The following is a 23,219-nucleotide window of genomic DNA, read 5'->3' as shown; positions in this document are numbered from 1 at the left end:
GTCAGTTGTCAGTCATGCGTAAAACTACCTTAAGAGTCTTAAAGGTCCAGTGGGGTGCCATGAAAGTGACGATCCCCATTTTTGCAGTTTCATATTATAGAATTTCTCAATATTCTCAAGATTTCTAATATATTCTCAGTATTCTCCTGATGTCACTAACCCTTATTCTCGTTACTTTAATAAATCTGTCTACAATTTTTTATAATGTTATAATTTTAATAGTTTAAAAAGTCGTTATCAGCAATTGTAACTATAAAATAAAATTGCAGTGCTGGAAATTGACCATCTCACGAAAAAAGTTGGTTTATCTTGGACAGCTGCACATTTGAAATGTGTTTATATTTTATCAACAATAATACACATGGAAAAATTTACTCAGCGTGTTGCCCTTTAAGTGTATGGGGGAAACATGCAACTTTCTTTTATTTTCCTGATGCACTACCGAGACCTAGGCTATTATATTTTACATTCTTGACTTTGAAAAAGTCAGTAATTTGTGCAGCTGGTTTACTGAGTATGAGCTGGTGACCAGATGATGAATAGAACAGACTCTGTCACCAGAAACACTATCGTTACTCGAGTAAACAGTGCCATTTGGTGACGAAAACACCAGAATAACATGTAGTAGGCACGCGCACACACCCACACATCTCAGCTACATGTAGAAATCATGGAACATGTAGCTGAGATGTAAATACAAATATTTTAATGTAACTTTTCAAACAAGATATAAATTGGGTGTTAATTATTATTTCCTTCTAACCATCAGGATGGTCTAAAAGCACATTTAAAAACAAAAACAACTCATAAAAATATACAATAGTTACGTAACTGTTATAGAGTCAACGTCGTCAATTCTACAAACTAGGAAGTATTAGTGATGAAGTAGCACAGAAAATTCATGGAGCAGGAAGCAGGATAAACACAGTAAACATGGGAGTGCACTCGACATCGTAAACATCCACATATCGGAAAATATAACAACAATATGCAAAAATGTGAAGACTGCATATGTTCGGTATTGTCCATAGGTTAGAAACAAACGGTATAATTTCAGAGAAATGAAAAAAAGTAATCCCATCAATCAAATAAAAAAATTAAATTCATTGATCAACATGGCCAAGACAAACAATTAATTGGCTGCAGAGACCATTAATTAGTGGAGAAAAATGGCACAGGTGGAAACGACCACGCAGTCATTGAGTTATCAGAGGTATACGGTGTAACAACGAACTATTATATATCCATGGTGTAACAAAAAGCATAAGGCAGCAGGAGATACCAGAATCGACGGATTCAGGGACAAAACAAAACAAAAAAAGGTCAAAACCAGTCCCCAAGCCAGTTATAAGGCGAAGAGACATCACAAATTAAAACAGTTACATGATTTATTATGTCATCTGTGCAAAGTTATATAATATCACTTCAATGACAAAAATAATATATAGTCTTACCCTTTTTTACTGCTGATGTTGACTAACTTTAATCAGTGTTATGGCTATTCTAATTTCTTACATCTTCTGTCATCTATCATAATTGTAAATGGCAATATGATATGTTAGTAGAGAAACTGAGTCACAACATTTTGGGGTAAAAGAGTATCATAGAAAAAAATACCGAAAAATGTCTATACTAGGGGCTACAATTAAATTGCCCTCAAAAAGTCATTGATGAAATATAACAAATATACATGCTTAATAGTGCATCGTAAATAGCTTGTAAAAACATCAGCTATGTTTTGAAAAAGTAGTGGAGCTAACCGCTATAGACTCTAAAAGATGAGCCTGGGGTTTGTGCAATACCAATTCTAAGTACTCCAAAATACTTGAAAACGGACGTGAAGTTCATACCACCGTCTTGTGGCAGGGAAAGATGTCTCAGATAAAACTTTACAATCGACTACATGGAGCGTCTGGTCGACGCCACCTTTAACGTTTGCACCAAAGTAATTTAACACCAGTGTGTACAAAATTTAAAGGAAACAGTGTCAAGTCATAAAAACAAGCAGTCCTCGACATCGTAAGTTTTGTTTTAAAGTGGTTAATGACAAATATTACCATGAAAGTGCAATTATAATTGTTTGTCTCAGAAAGCCGCATGTATCAAGCACCGTCGATATGCGGAGCAAGAGCTTACTATAGCGGTTAAGAGGTTTTGAAAGGACCTTAAGATTTTTAAAAGAATTGTAATGCTGTAAAGAAACATAACTCAAAATATGATATGCAGACATAGTGTAATAAATCACAGATATGCTTTTACTTAAATCACAAAATTGCTTGCAATCTGCTTCTAAAGAAAAATGTGACAATCTTTAATGGTAAAGTAAATGTAAAATGAGTCTACAGGTATGAGTTATTTCAACAAGAGATTATATTTTTTCTTTACATTTAATAATAATATAATTTGTAAAGGCCATTTACCCACATGAAGATGAGCTCAATGTGCTGTAAATGAAAGACTACAAACAAACCACCGGTCAAACTTAAAAGAAACAAGCATCAGCAAAAGGATGACACCATGACAAATGTAAACAAAGGTGCATGGATGGAGACACAACATTATAAGAGGTGTAGTGTTATAAAGGTCAAGAGACAAGATTGCATATAATATTCAAAAACACGATGGCCATCTTCTAGGAAGCTCCGAAGTATACAGCATTAGTCCAGCAATTAGTCTCATGAATGTATATTAAATACTGCCTTTGGCGGTTCTGGGTTTCTAATTACAACTTGTCACTCTTCTGCTACATATTTTAAAATGTTGCATATACATAACGGTACAAGCTTTTCATAATTTGTATAGGGGAAATAGAAAATGACAAACTACCGATATCAAGCATCATACGAGGAAATGTCATACAACTGTAGGTGCATTTCATAAATTCTGAGCTTAATTGTTGAGCATTTTCATCTTCACTGAGCTGTAAACTGTTTTCTAAAATATCCATCAAGAGATGGATAAGCAGTTTAGCCATAATATATTTAGGATCTTTGTTCAGGTAGCATGTAAATATTAAGAATTCTTTACAAATTATAACTGTTATAACATAAAATATTTGATACATGATGTACACAATACAATACAATGTACATGAATATAATTGATAAGTAAAACTTAACTAATGCCACTTTAAAACCAAATAGTACAATAACATAAAGTAAGCATATCCCTGATACAGTGTTTATTATGCTTATTTCAATGATATGGGAGGGACAAATTGGTTTTGTCTTATAATATCCATGCAATACTTTAAAAAAAATAATTGAAAATGCTATTTCAAGTAGGTTGGTTGTTAATACTGCTAGTCAAAAATGGGTCTAAAAGGGTACTCTACAGGAACATTTTTACTGTTTAGGTGGAACTCAACATTCATTTCTCCATCTACAACATTGAATCTGTTTCGTCTATTTAAAAATGCACTAAAGAGGCACTTGCGCTCAATAGGCATCTCTTATAAGAATCTTCAACATGGTTTATATGCTCAAATTCTGCATGATGGAGTAAGTCCATATATTCTATACATTCCACACATAGCATTAATAGCATTAGATGTTATTTTCTGAGAATGCACTTTTCTTGTCTACTGTAGTAGGTTAGTGGTGGTGGTGGTTGGGGGGGGGGTTATGCTTTAGTGAAGAGCATAGTTGCTTTCTACATTTCATACTTGTACAATAAACACAGTAATGTATCAAATACAAATCTATAAACATGCACGAAAAAAGGAACAAGAGGAGCAGCATTTGGAGAAAACACTTGCTGCCATCTCAGGTCTAAATAAAGAAAATGTCAACTGAAAAAAAATAATGAAATTATAATATGTTGTACAGCATGCTAAGTGAATTGAATACTCTCTAAAGATTTTTAACCCTTGAGAAAAACTTTGAGATTAACAATATAAGCTCCTCCCTCCCCCCCCCCCCCAAAAAAAAAAACTTTAACATGCCAGATAAAAGAACCATGAAGATATATATCTGGAATGCTGGTGGAGTGCCAAGACAATCACTTAGAAAAGTTGTAGACTGATAGGTTTCAGTGAGCAGTGAAACATAAATGAAATAATTTTATTGTCTGTTACTTTATTTTCTTTTTTTTGTGAGTATCTACTTCTCATAGCTTAGAGCCAATAAACCCAAAACACAATAAGCCATAAAATCTTGAAGTTTTAAACTGTTTTAAACACAAGAGCTCACATCATCAGCTCTACTTCTTTATGTTGATAATCAAACTGTAAAAGAATTCAACAGGGACGGTCCAAAGAATATCCATAGAATAACAAAAACTTCTGCTTACCAGATAAAAGGATATCACATCTGCATATATCAACAATCATTTATATTTCACACACTATTCTACTTTTAAGAATTTATACATCGCAACAGACAGTTACAGATATTTCGTCCTAACATTTAACTGTATGCATGCACCATACCTTGATATAAAGTGTTTAAGAACATGCAAGGACAAAAATAAACATTCATTTAAACTGTTCAGCAGTGAGATAAAATGCATATTTCACTTATTGCAGAGAGGCTATACCAAAACAAAAACACTTAAGGCTTGCAGCAGCCTTTAATGTTGAGAGCATGAGAACCTTGGTGTTCAAATCTAATGGTAGTCTTAAGCTGATAAAATTTATATCGTGATAATAAGTAACCTGAAGCTAGCTTGAGCTTGACGGTACATACAGCGGCTGACTAATGAAAATAACAAATTTATTTTTAAATATCACAAGCTAATGAGATCAAACTGGTTACGATCATAACACCCTAGAAATGTAAAATTGGATTCTCTTACTGTGTGTGAGTTTGTAAACATATTCATACTTAAAAAGGAAGTGCTCCCTTACTGCAGACTACATGTTTTGCTGCTGCTTTTTCCATCAACACCTTTTTTAGATGACTGTCCTTTTTCTGAATTTACAGTCGTTGCATCTGATTTCTGCACTGCATTTGAAGTAGAAGCAACTGGTTCATTTTGCTTCTCTGTTTTCTCGGTGTTAAAGGTGGAGTTAGAACTGACTTTGTTGAGCACCTTCTTTGTGGAATCAGCAGCTTTTTTTCTCATTTGTTGCCACTGAGGAAAATGATATAAACAGGAATGGTATAAGTTTAATTTACAAATGAGTAGATAAGAATATAAAAAAATATGGTTAATGTGCAAATCAGTGCACAAACAGATGTAAATCCTGATATTTCACCCACTTTATCTTGGCTACAGTACTTTGCTAGAAGTAATTTAATGTAACAGCATTAAATATTTTGTTTAAAGATATCAGGAACATACCTTTTGTGGGTAGATTTACTGACTTTTTCTGGCTGACCATTGCTCGCTTTTTCTTGTAAATGGGAGACTTTTCTATCAGCTCTCTGAGCTGAACATCTTCTTCGAACAGCACCCTACGCACTTCATCTCTTGAGGCAGATTCAGTTGATAACTTTGTGATGCGAGGCCCATTTTGATGCTTTTCACACAACCACTGTGTTTTACCAGTAGGAAGATGGCATCTGAGCAAAACATACTTAAAATTCAAGAACTGAAAAAAATTTATTAATAATAGTAAAACAAGGAAGAAGGCTGCTGACTGATGATGGATCATGAGTTATTAAAGTAGTTTTCACAACTGCATAAAAGTTCTAGCATAGGAGTAAAGCTGATAGGTGCAGCTGTAAAGCAAAGAATCCAAATACTATTACTATTACCATTACTCTGACATACCTGCAAAGTTGCTGTAAAAAACTTTCTGCTTCAAGATTTTTCCTCAAGTCAGATCTGATGGTGGAATATGCTTCAACAAAGTTTGGGTTTTCTGCTGCTCCCTTTAAACAACACAAAATAGCATTATCTATACATGAATTCATGTATGGAGAATCTCGTCATATGTGCACCAAAAATGAACAACTTGGTGTAGGGCCACCACCACTACTGCGATTTCTACTGATTCTACTACAACTACAAATCACAGCTTCAAGTTAAAACATAATCAAAGAAGTGAAGACTAGAAATGGACATTTCGGTAGTATAACTGATCTATAGTGACTGCATCTATACTGATGGCTTTGGCTTAAAAACGCAATGAACTCTTTGTTTTGAGACCATTATTATTTCGAAAATAAGTATTTTCTCGAGTAGGACAAACTGCAATTAATACCAATTTTTACTGAATTTGTAAAGCACAAGAAATTTAAGAATAAATTTACGGGTACCTGTACAAACTTTATGGCAAGAGGGAATGAATTGTAGGAGTGTATGTGTTGTCAAAAGAATGCATTGTGAGGCATTGTCAGTCTCCCATGGCAGTTATTCATTGCTAACCATATACTCCAGATAGTACAAATTATTAAGCGGCTTCTCAAAACTTCCTAGTTGTAACTAACTCACCTCCTCTATCCACTCATGATATTTCTTTCCAGAAGGCCCAGCAAAGCAGTTAAGTTGAACTGAGGACTGCTGCAGAACTGCATACAGGCGAGCTAGGTAAGCTGAACAGCTGTCTGATGAGAGGTTTAAAGTCTTCATCCATCTTGATGCTAAAAGATGTTTTGCACAAATGCCATCCCTGTAGGCAATAAATCCATTTTATGTAAAAGTTATTTTACATGATGCAGTGATCATCGAGATTTTATTTTTTGCACTTTTTAAGATATAATTCACAATTTGCAGTCAATATTGAGATTAGACTTCATAATCAATTGTATCTTCTAAGAGTTTTTTTGCCATTGGTTGTCTAAACTGAAAATGTGTTAACGCTACCTGCTCATTTTCACATAGAAGTCTAATGCAAAAGGACTCTGCCTCCCAGGATTCCTCATCAGTTCCCAAGTTAGTTATCTAAAATATAAACAGCGAAAAACACATCACATCTTCTGGACATCACATCCCTCACATAACTTGCAAAGTGAACATGAGTACATGCAATCCTTATTAACAACAAAATATCAATAACTACCTTTTGAAAATTAACAATAAACATTCTAAACTTCTGTAATACTTAATAAAGGTAAGAAAATATTTATCACTTAATAATGATATGAAATCTTTTCTTCCAGTTTCTTCAAACCAACTACTAAATCACCTGAATATGAAGCCCTTCACCTGTTTATGTTTTTTATTAATCAAAGCAAAGCATTATGATGAGTGTGGGGAAGGTGGATTTGTTTAATGATTCAACATCATTTGCAGGAAAAACAAATCAACCTATTTATGCAAATATTTCAATAGCAATCTTTGATATAACAAATATTTTTGTAATATAGTTTTTTTCTCTTTATGATGCACAGCAGCGTGAAAAACCAACACATGCAATTTAGAACCATTGAAGAAACAATGAAGGAAAGAACAGCAACACCACCATCAGTTTTAAAACATCCCTTTTCATGACTTATTGTCTTTACTGAGGTAGGATACAAAGAGACAATAATGATAATTTTTCATACATTTTATCTTTCACAATCTTTTTAATTCCTTCCATACAGACCTCAAATTTCTCGCGTGTTCTTGATGCAGTCTTTGGCCGCAGTGTTGGACGAGATGTGGTAGGTCTAACAACTGAGTCTCCACTTCCACCTTCAAGAGTTGGAAGATGCTTAGATGGACGACTGAACCAGAGCTAGACCCACAGAGACAAGCTTTTCAAAAATTCATTTTTGAATTTACCAATCAAGCGATACAGCTTTAAAATATCTGTTAGTGAATTAAGGGTCTGAATAATGTATTTTGTGTCATATCTACCCATAGGTCCATAACATGTTACAGTTCTTATTTTAAAAAAATACTGGACATACCAGTTCTTTCAAAGTCCACAACAAGTAGACGAGGCATAGGTGTTGAGTCAGTGGCACTGACATAACTGATGATGTGCCGCATAAATCTGCGCTGTGTCAGTTCACATTCTTCCTATTAAAAAAAGTTTCAAAAGTGATTCCATAAGAAAGCTGTTGAGAACTAAATATTAGAAGCCAATCAATTTATGCCAGTGGTGAGCTGGAATTCAGTTGGGTGTCATCTGAGAAGGTCTTGGTGCTTGATGACAGAAGCTGCATGTACAGAATGCAAAGGACAGAGCCCAGAGCCCTACAGAGGATTGGGAAAGGGTGGAAGAAACCGAAATTAATGACCACCCTTCTTTGCTGTAAGACAGAACTTTGTGAAACAGGAGATGAAAAATTTTGAATAAGAGGGGAAAAATTTTTTGACTTTCTTCGTTTACTGACATAATTAAGTAAAAAAATTTACATTGAATGATGTTTTATCAGGTGTCTTTTTCTGTTCCTGCTTTTTCTCCATCTTTTGTTTGGTTATTAATAGCTGGTCCCTGTGACTGTTGTTTTCAGCTAGAATCTTTTTAACATATTCAAGAAGTGTTCCATGAGCCAAAGGGTTCTCCTGCTGAAAATAAACCTTAGAGGCTTTAGACCTGTGCATCAGGATTCCCACCTGAAACAGAAGACCAAACTTACTTTAATTAACTAAAGAAAGAAACATGTGAGAATGTCTCTCCAAATGCCAATAACCTTCTTTATCTGTCACAGATCTACCTGGAGTGGTAGGCCTAAGCGCCGCTCCTGCAAGGACGAAAGAGCGTGAATGACGTCAGTTTGTCTGAATGTGTGTATGCATGATGTAAAAATGCTGTGTGACGTGAGGAGAGCGGTTGGAGGGTCATAAGAAGAATTTCGTTTTGGGCAGACGGCAAAACAAAAAAATACAGGAGAAACTGAGAAATGTTCTGTGTTCCCAGAGACGACGATTCATATAGCAAGTTTATTATAACTTTTGAGAGGAAGGATTTGTGTATCCCCAGAGACAACAATCCTTAGCAAATTTCATAATAATTTAACGTTGAGAAAGTAAGCGCGAGAGGACTTAAATTCGGACGTTTAGGTTGTGAGTGAAGTGTATCGAGTTCTGACTGCTCTTTGGAAGAAAGAAAGCAAAAATCACACTTTAGTTCACGGTCTTGTGACAGTCTACTGCCAAAAATGTTTCCTGCAAACAAATTTTAGTCTGTGCAACAACATGTTTGCTCTCTGAATGCTGAGTATCCGCATTTAGCTGCCCATATGTTGTATTGACTTCACTTTTTTAATCCTGTTGTGTCAATCAGATAATATGGACTAAGTGCAAAACTCAATGTTTTATTACCTCAGATTCCTTCCAATCTCGACCAGTGCCAACAATACAAACAACTAGAGGAAGATTCAAGGTGAGGACACCAAACCGTAGCTCCATCATGCAGTTGTCTGACTTCACATACTGCAATTAAATGCAAATTAAGTACACATGAACATTTAGAACTGTTCTATTGCTCTTTTAGATGTTAAGAATTGTAAAATTCCTTTAGAAAAAAATCTTTTCCTTTTTAAACTTCAAAATCATTCTAAATTTTCCACAAATATGTCTTATAAACAAACAGAAACAATAATACATCACTCAAGCTAAGTCTAAAAGTCACAAAGGCAATTTTTTTAATGCTAGTGGTATGAAATAAGCCTATGTATGCATGTACATGCACATATGACTACACACATGTACGTAAATATGAGCATAAATCAAGTGCATACTTAGAAACACTAGAAAAATATAAGATCCAGGAAAAAGTACACTACTCAGAAAGACTGTAGACTTACCAGCAGAATAAGATCTTACCTCATCTGAAACAAATGCAACAAGCATTCTGGACTGACGCATTCCTTCTGTTATATTTTTGAAAAGACCTTGTCCCTGCACAAAATATTTTGAAAGTATTTTTGGCAGATGCAGATGGTTAGCTTTGAAAAGAGAAATATACTTAATAACAGTACCAATCTGTTTTAGACATTTTAAAAGCACAGAATGCATAATGACACCATAACACTCACAACATCAAAATGACCCACTGATCTCTGTAGGTGCCATCACTACTAAACCTTTTCCTTATTGATTCAATTGTTATTAGCTATTCATAAGATTTTTATGCTATTCCAAAGTTTAAAAAGTATGGCAGCACGTATAACAGTTGATGAGAAACAAATAACCTTAAGGACATGCAGAAATGATAATGCATGCTTATCTTTAAAAATGAAAATAAAAATTAAAGTTATATCTGTTTACATTAGTTGCCTGCTCAGTGTCAATCCAACAGGTAATTCCATGGCTAGCAAGCCACTTCTTTATTTCCCGAGGATCTCCCCAACCCAATGCACCTGGTGGACAAAAAGTTCCTTTGGACTGTGCATCATGGGAGTTGGACCAGCAGTAGGAGATGAAACACTCTGGATGATGTATTGCCTGTTTGTAATAATTAGATTAAAATAATCAAAACAATATGATTCTACTTCAAGCAAGAATAATAAATCATGCAAGAATGTGATCCCGCATGCTTTAAGTAAACAAACATGTGAATGAATAGATGTGTATAGTCCTATTTTTTGTTTTCGTTCGAGTTAAGTAAGAATCTAATTGCTAAGTTACTTCAGGAGCAATGAACTGTATGTGGTTCAAAATATTTACCATTCCTGATAAATCAAATGACTGCTTTATAGAAGAAGAAGCTGTCTCCCCAGCCTAAAAAATAAATGCGTCCAGCTAGCATTTACCTGCACCATGGTTCATAGTAGCCACAACACTATGGAAATTTCCAAACAACCACAAATTCTTTCCAAAAGCATTTATTTTCAGTGAAAAAGAAACTAAACGGACATACTGAGTGAATTCCATGAAGTTTTTCTTTGACCTGAACAAGCAAGTCCTCCACCTTGGATTTATACCGATCCTTGGTCTTTATCATCACCATTACCTGAAAAAAATATTTTTTCAGTTATCTTTTTCACACTGGAAAAAAGCTCTTACATAAAAGCATTGTAAAAGCATGATGATAAGTATAAATTTGAGAATTTTTCAGAACATTATTTTGGAAAAAGGCACATGGATGCTTTTTAATGTGATATAGAGTAGCATACCTTGAACCTGTAGTTGGTGATATTTTTTTTTATCTTTCTGACATTAATACTATTGCAGTTCTTCAGAAAGTCTTAAAAGCCTATCTTTGGAAATCAGTATGCCAGACCAAATAGACACCTCTCACTTTAAATAAGCAGAGTTTTTACACACCTCTATATCAATGCAAATTTAACCTATTTAGCCTATATAACAAAGGAATCCACAAATGTAACCTCTATACAATTATAAAATGTACTAAAATAAATTAAATATTGTAAAGTTTAAAAAATAGCATAAGGTTGTCTCCTAGTAGAACTATGAAATGAAAGCCTTTGTTCTGTGTAAGGACTTTTTGTAAATTTAATAATAATATTAATTGTGATGTACCTACCTTACCCAGATGAAGCAGCTCATGGTGTTAAAAAAATCCCATACTTTTAAGTGTCTACACACATATGCACATATGACTGCACAAACACACACCAACACCTACACACCTACCCCCAACACATACACACACAAACTTATTGCACCAAAACACAATATACCTCCATCCAACCAATCTATTGAACCTATTTGTATCTCACATAGTCAAATGGAAACACATAATACAAGACTATTACTATCAGGGTTAGTATGCAGACTGGAAAGCTCAGGTTTTGTTTTAAAAGATCTTTTAAAGAGGTCTCCAGTGTCTCAATGTTAGAACAAGAGAAGTCTTTCATTGAGAGTATTTTATCCTTCTCATTTGTATGCTGGTTTCGTAATCTATCTGTTCATGATAGGAACAGTTTAAATAGTATTGTCAACATCTGTTCCAAGATAATTGGTATTAAACAGAGGGACCTGACTTCCTTCTGTGATCAACAATTAGTTAGGAAAGCTTCCCGCATTCTGTCCATACCTGAACATGTGCTAGCGGGAGAATTTGTTTTATTAAGTTCCGGTAAATGCTATGCCATGCCAGTATGCAAAAGCAATAGGCATCTGAAATCTTTTGTGCCATCCGCAGTCCAGCTGCTCAATCACAGATAAACTATCAGTGGTGTGTGTGTGTGATGGGTAGGTGTGCATGTGTGTGTGGTTTTTTTTTGTGTTTTTTTCTCATATAAATATATTTTGGAAACAGGGCACAGCTCCCATGTTTAAATTGCCCGTTGGGATTAATAAAGTCTGTTGTTATTGTTATTGTTGTTCCAAACATTTATATTTCTCATCCCTTTAGTCTTTTCACTTATAAATACCTTAGCCCTTTAGATCTTGATATGTGCAAACATCTGACCCCTAAATATACATATGGAAAGGGATTCCTTATGTTTATAGTGCCTTTACTTATTGATCTCTCTTTCATATTGCTACAGGCTTTGTCTCAGCAGCAATAACAATCTCACCTCCTGCCGGCCTATACGCATCCCCAGATCTGCGTTTTCCCATGCCATATCAGGGCGAATGACAACTATGATGTACGCTTTTTTCAAGGTGTCCATGGTGTACATCAGCATATCATTGCTTTTCTGGTCCCTCTCAAAGTTGTCTGACACCAGTGCTACCACCAACTGTAGAGGAGAGATTGATTCCAACATGGAAAGATCTACTTTATAAAACTATAAACAATGAAATAAGTTGTAAACATTGGGACACAATGTTATTAAAAATGATCTCTCTTTAGGTCTTAAAGAATGTGTTACACTGCAAGCAAATTTATAAATACCTTTAGAGCCATAAGCGAAAGTAAATTTAAGCAAACCTTGCAATTCTTTAGCTGCATCATAAGGTCTTCAACACTGATGTTTTGAACATTTTCTGGAAACCAGCTGAAACATTTATACCTTGTAATTAATGTCTTTACATAAAAATATCTAAGATTTAAATGAAAGATATATTAAACAAACTTGACAAAGATGATGGATTTTTAGTGGTATAGAAGTTAGGGGTCCTTCTTTGTAATGTGATAAGATGGCTAACACTGTTTAACTGTCATCATGTCCAGTTAAACTAACACAGTAAGCTGTGTGAGGCACTCACATTTGTAAAAGAGTTTTGCTCTCAGCTTCCATGAGATTGGAATTACCCTGATTATTGAGCCAGGTTTGGGATCCTTAAAAACTCAACTGATTTTGAATACAATGCAACACTGCCTGAAAAGACAGCTGTTGATCAAGTGTGTATAAGTTCGCAGGGCAAGGACCAAGGGAGAATACAATTATTGGCCAAAAGGTGTCGATGATCATGTAATTGAACAACAATTTCCAGTGACAGAATCCTAGAAATAAATCATACTCTGCAACACATGCACACATGCATGTACACACACACACAATCTGCTAACCAAGAATAGCCATCTTTTTCTCCATCTTTTTCAAGATCAGCGTGGATCCAAGCTGGGTGGATCTTGTCATTTTCGTTTTTTGCTGGAATGTCTTGAGCACTGTAGAGAATGACTACATCTTTAGACATTTCAGAGTTGAACTTCTGTAAAGCCATGATGCTTTGCTGAAGATGGGCATCAAAGTCTGTGGCAGTGTCAGCAGGCATCACCTCTGTAGGGGAAATATATCCACTTGAAAACTCCGTTGACCCTTTAAAGGATTGTGAATGTACATTTGTGTCTGTGTGTGTGTGTGTGCATGCATGCACCTGCATCAACCTCAATGATCAACAATGATTCAGATTTTAATAATTATACATATTCATGTACTCAATTAGGCAATCATACTTGTACATCCAATTAATAAATCCTACATAAAACTCCAATACACATTCACACAAAGTCACAGACACCACAATTTAAATCACTGACCCTGCAACTGGGCCATTGAGACAGTGTGGAAAAATTTCCTGCATTGCAAGAATGGGGCACGGTGGTCTTTAGCCCTTTTCACCAGGCTTCCTTTGAACATGCTTGGTTCCCTTGTGCCCTGAATAAGGTGACAGCTAAATTTGTCAGGCTTAATGATACAAATACTAAAAGTATGCTAGACAAAAGATGTGCATAATCTTTCTGTGTGCCTCCTCTTCTCAATACCAAACAATCCTCTTCTCAAAAGTCAAATGGAATCTTTGATTCTGCTTAGCACTTATTAAGTATTGTTCCAGTTTTTACACTTTCATTAGTAGTTAATATTTATGACACACATATTTAATGAGACTATCTGCTTTAACTCTTTACAACATGAGATTTCATTTTCAACCACTGAGAAGACATGGTTTATGACCATATGTTTACCACTTGTAAGGATGGTTTTCTTTTGAGTAAAAATAATGTCAAATTGTCTAAAAACACAAAGAAATAATGTTGTTTACTTCAAACAGTTCATTCAGGCCACTAAATTCATGCATTATTTAATAACCATATTTTTCAAAATGACAAACATTATAATTAATATAACAATAATGTGTTTGATTAAAAACTCCTTTTTTATTATTTTAAAGTTAAACTCTGACCTCTTTCGTCATACAGTCTGGGCATGGTAAAAGGAAATCATAGACAACACCATAAAATGATTCTTCAATCAAACTTTCAATGACTTCATGCACCAGGAAGATTATGTTCTCTGGGCGAGGGCCTTGCACCTGGACAAGCAGCTGGCAGTTGCTGAATAAGCAGAGAAATAAAAACATTCACAAGCACACATACATGCATGCACAATGCACCCACGTACATAAAAACTATACTTAATTACTCAAGAAACTATTCTGCCACAAGAATACAGAAACACAATGTAAGAACTCCAACAACAACATAAGTGGTATTGGAAGAAAATATACTCGCAAGTAGAATGAGGTATAAAGCAAAGACCACCATTTGGTATATTTACAACTTTATTCATCCACCAGGGCAGTTACAGGGCAAATTGCAGCCTTAAGGAACAAGTGCAAGTGACAACAATGCGCAGGAATGCTACTCAGCAGCCACTGAGTTTATGCAAACACACACACACCTATATATATAAATCACTATATTCTTAAAGTGTGTTCTGAAAACAATGAAATGCATGTTTAACAAAGTTTTTGTTCTCACCTTATCTGTTTGATCAAAGCAAGATGATTATTTTTTTTCAGCAGTGACCCCCTCTTCCAGGTAAGTTCACCATCAGAGAATTGGAACAGACGAACCTGTTAAAGAGAACCAGTGAAAACGTTACTGACATCCTGACTGCATACAGTGTGATGACAAGATACATTTCTATCAGTCAGATCAGACTGCTACTCAGAAATCATTAAAATTCTCATGAACTGAAGCAGATGCAGAAGAAACGGCATTGTCTCCACTTACAGAACTCTAACTTCTTACAGTAGTCAGCATTTGAGAATTCAGAGCTATTCACATTTACATTTGTTTTCTTTTACAGGCTTTGAAAACTTAACAAAATGGTTTATGACAAAATATTCAAATGCTCATATAAAAAGATTTAGAAGCTTATAACCAACAGTGCAAACCTGTGCTCTGTTGAAGAGGCCAGTTGGGAGGTAGGCAAAGTCATACAACATTTTTGTTTCTTTTACACCTTCTCTTCCTTCAATGGATGGCCATATCAGCTGTTCAAAAGCAAGTACATGACATTATATGTATACATGTGTTGTTATGCTGCAATCAAATATTATTTAATAATTAATATACACAAAAACTAGTATACAGAAAATAACAGATCATTCACAGCAGTAATAGCAGCAGCACTGCTGTAACAGTTGTTGCACATTTGCTGCTGTTGCCATTTTCAGTTTAGCAAATAAAGGAAAAAACCAATCAGTCTTGAAATTTCAGTACAGAATCTAAAAGGAAAGCTGAGAGGGAATGAAGAAGTTATATTACATCTTGTACTTAACATCACATATGAATAAAGTAAAATCAAGACAAAACATGGGACGCAAAGAAATGTATTTTTTACAAGGTATGATGATAAAGATGGGAAAAAAGTTCTGATGATTATGACAATTTACTTTTTTTTTTTTTTTGCACTGAAATTTTAGCTTTAATACATTGTCATGGTCTCTTTTAGTCTTGAGATTTAAAAGAGTCTTTTTTAAAAGGTTCCTTATTCTTAAACTGTATTCCAGCTAATCAATGTCCTGCTTGTTACATGTTCATGCCATAAAATATCATTCAGATACACAAGAGTACCATGCTTTAGTACCTTCTTTGGTTCCTCTTGAGGAAGAAGGCAAGGCACTATGTTGACTTCTTCCTTTGGCAAAGGAAAGGTAAGATCAAACTCTTCAGTCAGTTGTAGCAGCCATTTATGCAGTTCTGGTGGATAATCCTTCCAGATTTGTGCAATATATTTATGAGAAAAACGTCCTTTGTCCTTCTGCAACCACCAGAAAACAGTGGTCTCAACAGATAGGGAAAATAGTGCAGACAAGAACTAGCTGCTTAAAATTAAAAACTATTAAATAAATATTATGTCTTTAGACCTCCCTCTTCATGAGCATGCCAGTTGACTTGAGAGTTACTGTATTATAACTGGTCTTCAACCATTAAAATTTTCTTCTCTGTTAGAAGAGCATTACAGATTGCTTCATCTGAACTACTGGTGGCACTCTTTCACTCTCGGGAAAGGCCCTATCTGAAAGTATCTGAAAGGTAACCGAAGGTATTTATGTCAATAACATTTCTTAAATATCAAGTCATAACTGATGTCAAGATGTGAGGGTATTCTTGAAAGTTTTTTTGTGGAAAATTGTTTTTCTATAAATCTGCTTTACCCATTCATGATGTCAAGCTTCTATCTGTCACTTTGCCCTTTTTTCTAACAATAAAAATGGAGAAATAAGATATTTAATTCTAAACTTTATGTTTTTCACTGGCACTGTTGTTGACACCCTTGGCCCAACAGCAACCTGGAAATTTCCTGTGGTAGCTTAAAGCATTAGAAGACATAGACAGCACTGAACACTTAATGTTTCTTCTGCCTTTGCTTTTGCAACAGAATTGGGAATGATGTGTAGATAAAGTTTTCATGTTACCATGTCTTTGTACCCAACTCAAAGATATGATTTTCACACACATGAAACAATGCTGAACGAGGTATCTTAAACATGAATAATAAAGAATAAGATATAAAAAAAACTCTTTATCTACCTGTAGTTGTGAGTCTTTCACTGAGACAACACAGGCCATAACATTTACAATCCACTGGGGGTTGATGACTATAATTTCACGCAGAAAGTCATTGTCAAAGTACTGGACAGTGCCAAGTTCATGCAGAAACTGGATGGCTTCTTTAATCTGAAAAAAAATGTTTTACCAAAAAAAAAAAGTCATCAACCACTCTGCAGATTCCAAGATATAAAATCATGAGACAAAATATGTTTGGTAGTGCTCACTAGGTTATCAGAAAGAACCCCAGCAGTCACCATCATCTGCTTAGACTGACTTAAAATAATTTTATCGACTATCTGTACTTACATCTTTTTCATCATAGATGCCAACCTCCATGCTAAAACCTTTGATGATTTCCCATTGTAGGATGCTTTTTGTGCTCCTTTCCCTGAAGAAGACATTTTATGTTAAAAAACTGGAAACTACCACCATAGTTTTTTCATTCACAAACTGTCTTTAATAAATTTTGTTGGGCTTAAACGTAAGCTATGTGTAGTTGTGTATATATATATGTATGTTGATGACATATTGCAGGCCTTACGCAAGAATCTTCTGTTCCAAGCTCAGCCAGACTTGAGGTACTTTTTCTCCCATGTTCTTTTGCTCCAGTGTTACTCTCAGCAAGTCTTTTTCCAGCTCAGCTATTCCCTGTTGGATAATTGATGATTAATAAAATCAAGAATAGACCCAACCTTTTTTTTGACTTTACATTTTTATATTAATAATTTTATAAGACACTAGTTTTTCCTTTTTCAGTTTTAAAATACATTTAAATTAACTTATGATCCATAAGTCTTTTTCCTGTATGTGGTTATTTTAGGGATGAGTCAGTCACAGTCCAGAGTTTTAAGGAAGACAGATTTCATTATCTTATCTCCACAATGTAAGTGTCAATAAAAGAAATGCACTTCCTTATCAGAACCAAAGTCATTACTCCTCTTACAAGGACAAAGTACACTAGCTAAATGTTTTTTAGAATCACAGCGTGAAATTTGATGATGTAGTCTCACTGAATGTATATAATGGAATCCTTCTCATCCCCCTTATGATGGAATTCTCTTGAAATTCTAAAACCCCTTCTCCTGTTATCCTGTAGTTCCCATTTGCCCTTCAATGTGATCTTCTGTGACTATGGCAGCCCAGTCCCTGCTGGTATTTGATCTCCCATCAACCTTCCTACAATCGTCAAGACCTTACTTGCAGGGGTGGTCAGTGATAAATGAGAAGAGTTCTATAGCCAAGGTCACATAGCTGTTGGGTTGTTTCCCAGGGTCATGCTATCACAAGAGCCCACCAAATGCATTCATGCATACAAATTTGCATGTGTGCAGGTCCCCAATCCCATCTTCTATGCCTAGAAATAGCCAATGGTTTCAATGTTATAGCTTGGGAATGTTGGATGTGTGAATGGGTGCATTTTACATGTAAATACTGGGGGCGACAAAGAATAGGGAATATAATTGACAGAGTTCAGTTCAGACAAGGATGGAGCTGTACGTTTATTCCCCTGGAGATAAAACTATCCACTTCTACTAGATGGATAATGTATTCATAAATTACAAAAATATATCGCAAGTTCACTAAATACATAGCTTCTCTCTTTCTGCACTCATGTTTTCACTTTAACTATGAAATGTTCTACTTGGAAAGAACACACAGTGTCTGTCCATTAAGTACCAGGTTACATCATCTTTGCTAGTGAATCATCCTTTTGTTATTGTTACATGCCTGCCTAACTGCAGCCTGAGCTCTGTACATTATAGAATATTTCCTAGTGCCTTCAAGGTCTAGTCCCTACAGCTAATTTGCCTTTATTTCACAACAGCAGAAAGTGGGATAACCCCCTCCCCACCTCACCCCCACATAAGAAGCTTTAAATTACTTTCAAGATCAATACACGCCTATAGAAAATAACCCAATACACTTCTTGTTCTGTCACAACTGGTGTGCACAGAATCACCCAAGGTCTCCATCATGGATGTATAACAAATGTCACTGCTGAGTGAACCCAAAGTACTGCTCCCCACTATGACAGAAGACACTTCTCCCACCAAAAATTTATCACTGCATGATAGAAGATAAAATCATACACAGCAAACAATCTACATGAGTGTTACAAATTACTAAGGAAGAGGCCTACTATTTTGGTACGGCAGTGACAAGGATCTGTGTAATCATTTAGTTGTAACACTAACAGGAAACACTTCTGAATTACTTTAAAGATCATGCTGAATATTTTTTCTACAAATTAAACGATACATAAAGTTATTGTTCTTACCATTCCAGCCACTGAGCTGACAAAATGAAATCCTACAATCTGAGGATACCGTGCCTTCAATTCCTCCATCGGGATGTCTGCTTTTGGAACCTGCATACCATTTCAAATATATTAAACTTCTGATGCAGAATATGCAGGATTTCTGGCATATTACCCCAAGGAAATAAGGGGTCTTTTAATGTACCTAAATCTGTAAAATCAGCAGACATTGAATATATAATCACAAAAAATGTAAATGTGATAAACTCATTAGTATATTTTCCCAACAAAATATGCTCTAACCTGATCACAGTGTGTGCCAACAACAAAGATAGGTGTCTTGGGAGCATGACTTGCCACAGAGCTCAGCCAAAAATCAAGACCAGCATGCTCAAACCCTTGCCTTGTGGACCACAGCAAAAGATACACTGCTCGCTTGGAAAGGAAGAACTGAGAAGCAAATATACACACACACATGTGAGAAAACAATGGTCAATGTCATACAAATCTTGTCAGAACAAATCTTATTTATATTGCTTTGTAAAATACAGGCAACATAGGTGGAAATACCCAAATTAAAATCATTTATTTTTCAAATAATATGTATAAAGGTGTTTTTTACAATACAAATTTATTTTTTTTAATGGTAAAATTCCTTGCTTTGAGTACTTACCAGATGACATACTATATTGAGTTATCTCAACTAGCTACCTCAATTCCAGCTGGAAACTGGAAAAAAAGAGCTAACAAGGCTGGCAAGAGCGGGATGGAGGAACTGAGTTGGTTGATTTTGTGTTTTCCCTGTTCATTGGTCATGCCTGACCAATCTGAAGGGGACAGCGGGAATTGAGGTAGCTAATCAGGATAAATCCATATACGTCATGACATCTGGGACAGCACAAAGAAAAAACAACATATATATATATAAATACCTGATGAGTATTGTAATACAGTGTCTGCCCAGCAAAATCCCACGTGCTGTATGTGACCTCTACACCATTGTCAGTTTTCACTGTCCATGGCTGAATTATAATACCATCTGTGATGTCTTCTCCTTTAGTGCCTTCTGTTCGCTTTCCAGAACTCATAAGAGCTCTCAACAAACTGTGAATGTCATGAATTAAGTGGATCAACAGACTCTCATAATCTTTGCATTTATTACTTGTACATATCTACAAAACGTTCTATTGTATATAGGTTACAAAAGGTTACCATTTCTAACTGATCTTTCAGCACTACGATCACTAAAAAAGTCCACATATTCCATATTATTCCCTATCACAAGGAGCATATTTTTTCCAGTTACTAGCATGATCTAAGACCTCTTAATGTCCATAAACAAAACCTCTCATAAAAGTGTATGATTGTAACAAATGATCAAAAGAAGGCCTAATCATAATTGTTAAGATTTATGATTATTACATGTCACAAAGCTTTCTACTTCTTTTGAGTGGTATAACATACCTTGTCTTTCCAGCACCACCAAGACCAACAAACATGAGTTTTGTGCGCCTGCATTCTGTGAAACCTCCAGCCAAACGTTTCAGGTATGCTTTGATGGATTCAAACCCTCGACTAACCACTTCATTTGGAGGTGTTCTTAGGGAGGGACAGCTGACCAGGCGAATGCCTGAAAAACAAATCTTTCATCTGTAATATAATGTGTGTAAGTGCATTTATATATGTATATTTATCTTGACGGGAATTATCAAACTAAGTTGTGCTTAAAATAAATAAAATATCATTATAAATGGTTTCTTCATTGCATAATATTTTTTCTTGGCACAATTTACATTATATAACTATATCTAATTCAAAACCCTGGACATCCTTCTGCACATAATGTTACTGTTTCAGATTAACTCTTCTTAACACTGGCTACTTTCATAAGCAGTCCTACAAAAGACACAAGTTCTACTCACTTTTCAAGCTAGGCAAGTGCCCTAAGGATCCTGGCAGACTCTCTAACAAAGGGTTGTAAGCCAATGAGAGGACAGCAAGGTTCTGTAAGCGACACAGGTGGACAGGTACAGTTGTGATGGCCTGATAATCCAGGTAAAGCTCTTCCAAAGATGATAGTGTAAAAATTACAGGTGGAATCCCTCCAAATTCAGTATCATCTGCAAGCAGAATTATTGCCTTAAAACCTGTCATTTCAAGGTAACAGTGCATTACATCACAGAATAATTCTTATATATCCTCATTCATCTGAAATCAAACAGAAGCTGTGAATACAAATTAACTAATTAATACAAATAGTACTGAACCAATTTTATTTAATTGATTTTTACAAATACACTTGTAAATGTCAATGGGTTCTGGTTCTGTTAAAAGAGAGCAAGGCTTCTATATGCAACTGCATTAGCATTCTCACTCACTAATGTCTGTTGAGCCAATCCTGGGCACATCCCAGAAAAGATGAACATTGAGAGCTGCAAGTTCTTCCTCAAAAAGCATCAAGTTTCTGCTAATGTCACAGTCATGAAAGAATTTTGAAATCTTCTGCAATAAAATATGCACATCTGCTATTTTAACAAACGTTCTTGCTATTAAGAAAATATAAACTTAAAGCTGTAATGATTGTCAGAAATGTGTGTACTCTCCTGTGTGTTTGTGTAAAAACAATAAAGAAATACATGGCAAAGCAATTATACTGCCAATGAAACATGGCTTATATCATGACAAACATTTTAATATTTTCATTTGTGCATGTATGCTTCTAGTACTGGCTTCTGATAGCTGTTTGTTTTTGGGTTGGGTTTTTCTTTGTGGGGGAGGGGGGAGTTTTTTAACAATTCCTGAAGATAATAGCAATCCACTCTTTTTATTAATTCTGCTATGCCTGTTCCTTTACTGAAATTAAAATGCAGTTTTTAAATTTACTGTACTTACATCATTTCCCAGAAAACCTCTCAAGTAAGGCTTTGAATCAAACCATTCATTGTACTTGTCTAAAGGTAGACCAGAACGCGTGCCCTCCATTGTTATCCAAGGTATCCCTATAGTAACAGCGACAAGAGTTATATTTGTAAAAAATTAATCACCTGTGAACATGACACATTATGGCTACAATGTTTTTTAATGCAAAATGGATTCAGATGTGAAACATACATATTACTTCTGTACCAAACAAAATTCTCTCTAGAAAACACTGTGCAAAGAGAAATATGGAGGAGGGATAGAAGTCACGGGTTTGTAGGAGGAAAAGAGAAAGGCAAGTGTGGCCAGGCAGAGCATACACCACTAAAAAATGAAATATGAGGCATTCACAGGATCACTCATCTGAATTATTTATTTATATGATCTTATTAATTAGAGATACAGCTTCTTAAACCCATGTAGATATAATAAATATTGAAAGTTTCACATTTCAGATGCAAGTATTGATGCAATATCTTAGCCATCAACAACAAATCCAGTACTAAAGGGCAGCTGGAAAGTCACTAATTGTGACTGATTCAGAACTCAGTATATTGTACTAAAAAATGTGCACTTGGAACCAAACTTCTTGTTCAAGGAAAGATTATTAAAGTATATTCAACACCTTGGTCATGAAAAACTTTCATAAGCATCACAATGGTAAAAGGTTTTAATGAGTTTTCCTCTTTATCACAAAAGTACTAAAGACTTTGTGTTGGCAGAGGGAAAACTAAACCTTTAGATTTAAGATAAAAAGTAGCATTCACTGGATCTTTCAACATGGATCCACAGGTCTTCAAGCTAAGTGAGTGATGTGTTCAGTGCCAGAGAGGAATTCAGGGAATGTGACTGAGTAGGACTGTCGGTGTTGCCCTCAGTCTTTACTGAGGGGAGGTTTTGCAGCTGTGATGTAAATGGCTTCCTTCTACCTTTCTACATCCTCTGTTTTGTGTTGGCAGCAAAGTTTGCTGCCTGGTATGGGTCAGCAACTCACGCCTATTTAGGGGGTGAGGTGTTTGGGGC

At 35.3% G+C, this 23,219-nt stretch overlaps 1 protein-coding gene across 1 annotated transcript in view; it reads right to left on the bottom strand.

The window, feature by feature from the left end:
- Nucleotides 1-697: 697 nt before the first annotated feature.
- The window catches only part of LOC112559623, a 66,302-nt gene continuing 43,780 nt past the window's right edge, over nt 698-23,219 (bottom strand). The window contains 32 exon segments of the mRNA XM_025230958.1: nt 698-5,073; nt 5,284-5,504; nt 5,716-5,816; nt 6,379-6,486; nt 6,488-6,556; nt 6,751-6,828; nt 7,475-7,606; nt 7,668-7,680; nt 7,778-7,893; nt 8,233-8,433; nt 9,142-9,252; nt 9,646-9,720; nt 10,090-10,266; nt 10,682-10,774; nt 12,309-12,473; nt 12,665-12,731; nt 13,247-13,457; nt 13,718-13,835; nt 14,362-14,512; nt 14,939-15,033; nt 15,358-15,456; nt 16,053-16,226; nt 17,000-17,146; nt 17,327-17,408; nt 17,562-17,668; nt 19,299-19,388; nt 19,581-19,727; nt 20,210-20,381; nt 20,742-20,907; nt 21,200-21,397; nt 21,656-21,779; nt 22,170-22,276. Of these exon segments, the coding sequence (XP_025086743.1) occupies nt 5,045-5,073; nt 5,284-5,504; nt 5,716-5,816; nt 6,379-6,486; nt 6,488-6,556; nt 6,751-6,828; nt 7,475-7,606; nt 7,668-7,680; nt 7,778-7,893; nt 8,233-8,433; nt 9,142-9,252; nt 9,646-9,720; nt 10,090-10,266; nt 10,682-10,774; nt 12,309-12,473; nt 12,665-12,731; nt 13,247-13,457; nt 13,718-13,835; nt 14,362-14,512; nt 14,939-15,033; nt 15,358-15,456; nt 16,053-16,226; nt 17,000-17,146; nt 17,327-17,408; nt 17,562-17,668; nt 19,299-19,388; nt 19,581-19,727; nt 20,210-20,381; nt 20,742-20,907; nt 21,200-21,397; nt 21,656-21,779; nt 22,170-22,276 (3,944 nt within the window). The 3' untranslated portion in view covers nt 698-5,044.

The sequence above is a fragment of the Pomacea canaliculata genome, linkage group LG3, assembly GCF_003073045.1.
Source record: "Pomacea canaliculata isolate SZHN2017 linkage group LG3, ASM307304v1, whole genome shotgun sequence".
NCBI classification, from domain to species: domain Eukaryota; kingdom Metazoa; phylum Mollusca; class Gastropoda; order Architaenioglossa; family Ampullariidae; genus Pomacea; species Pomacea canaliculata.
Note: the sequence above shows the minus strand (reverse complement) of the source record. Positions and strands in the feature narration are given on the sequence as shown.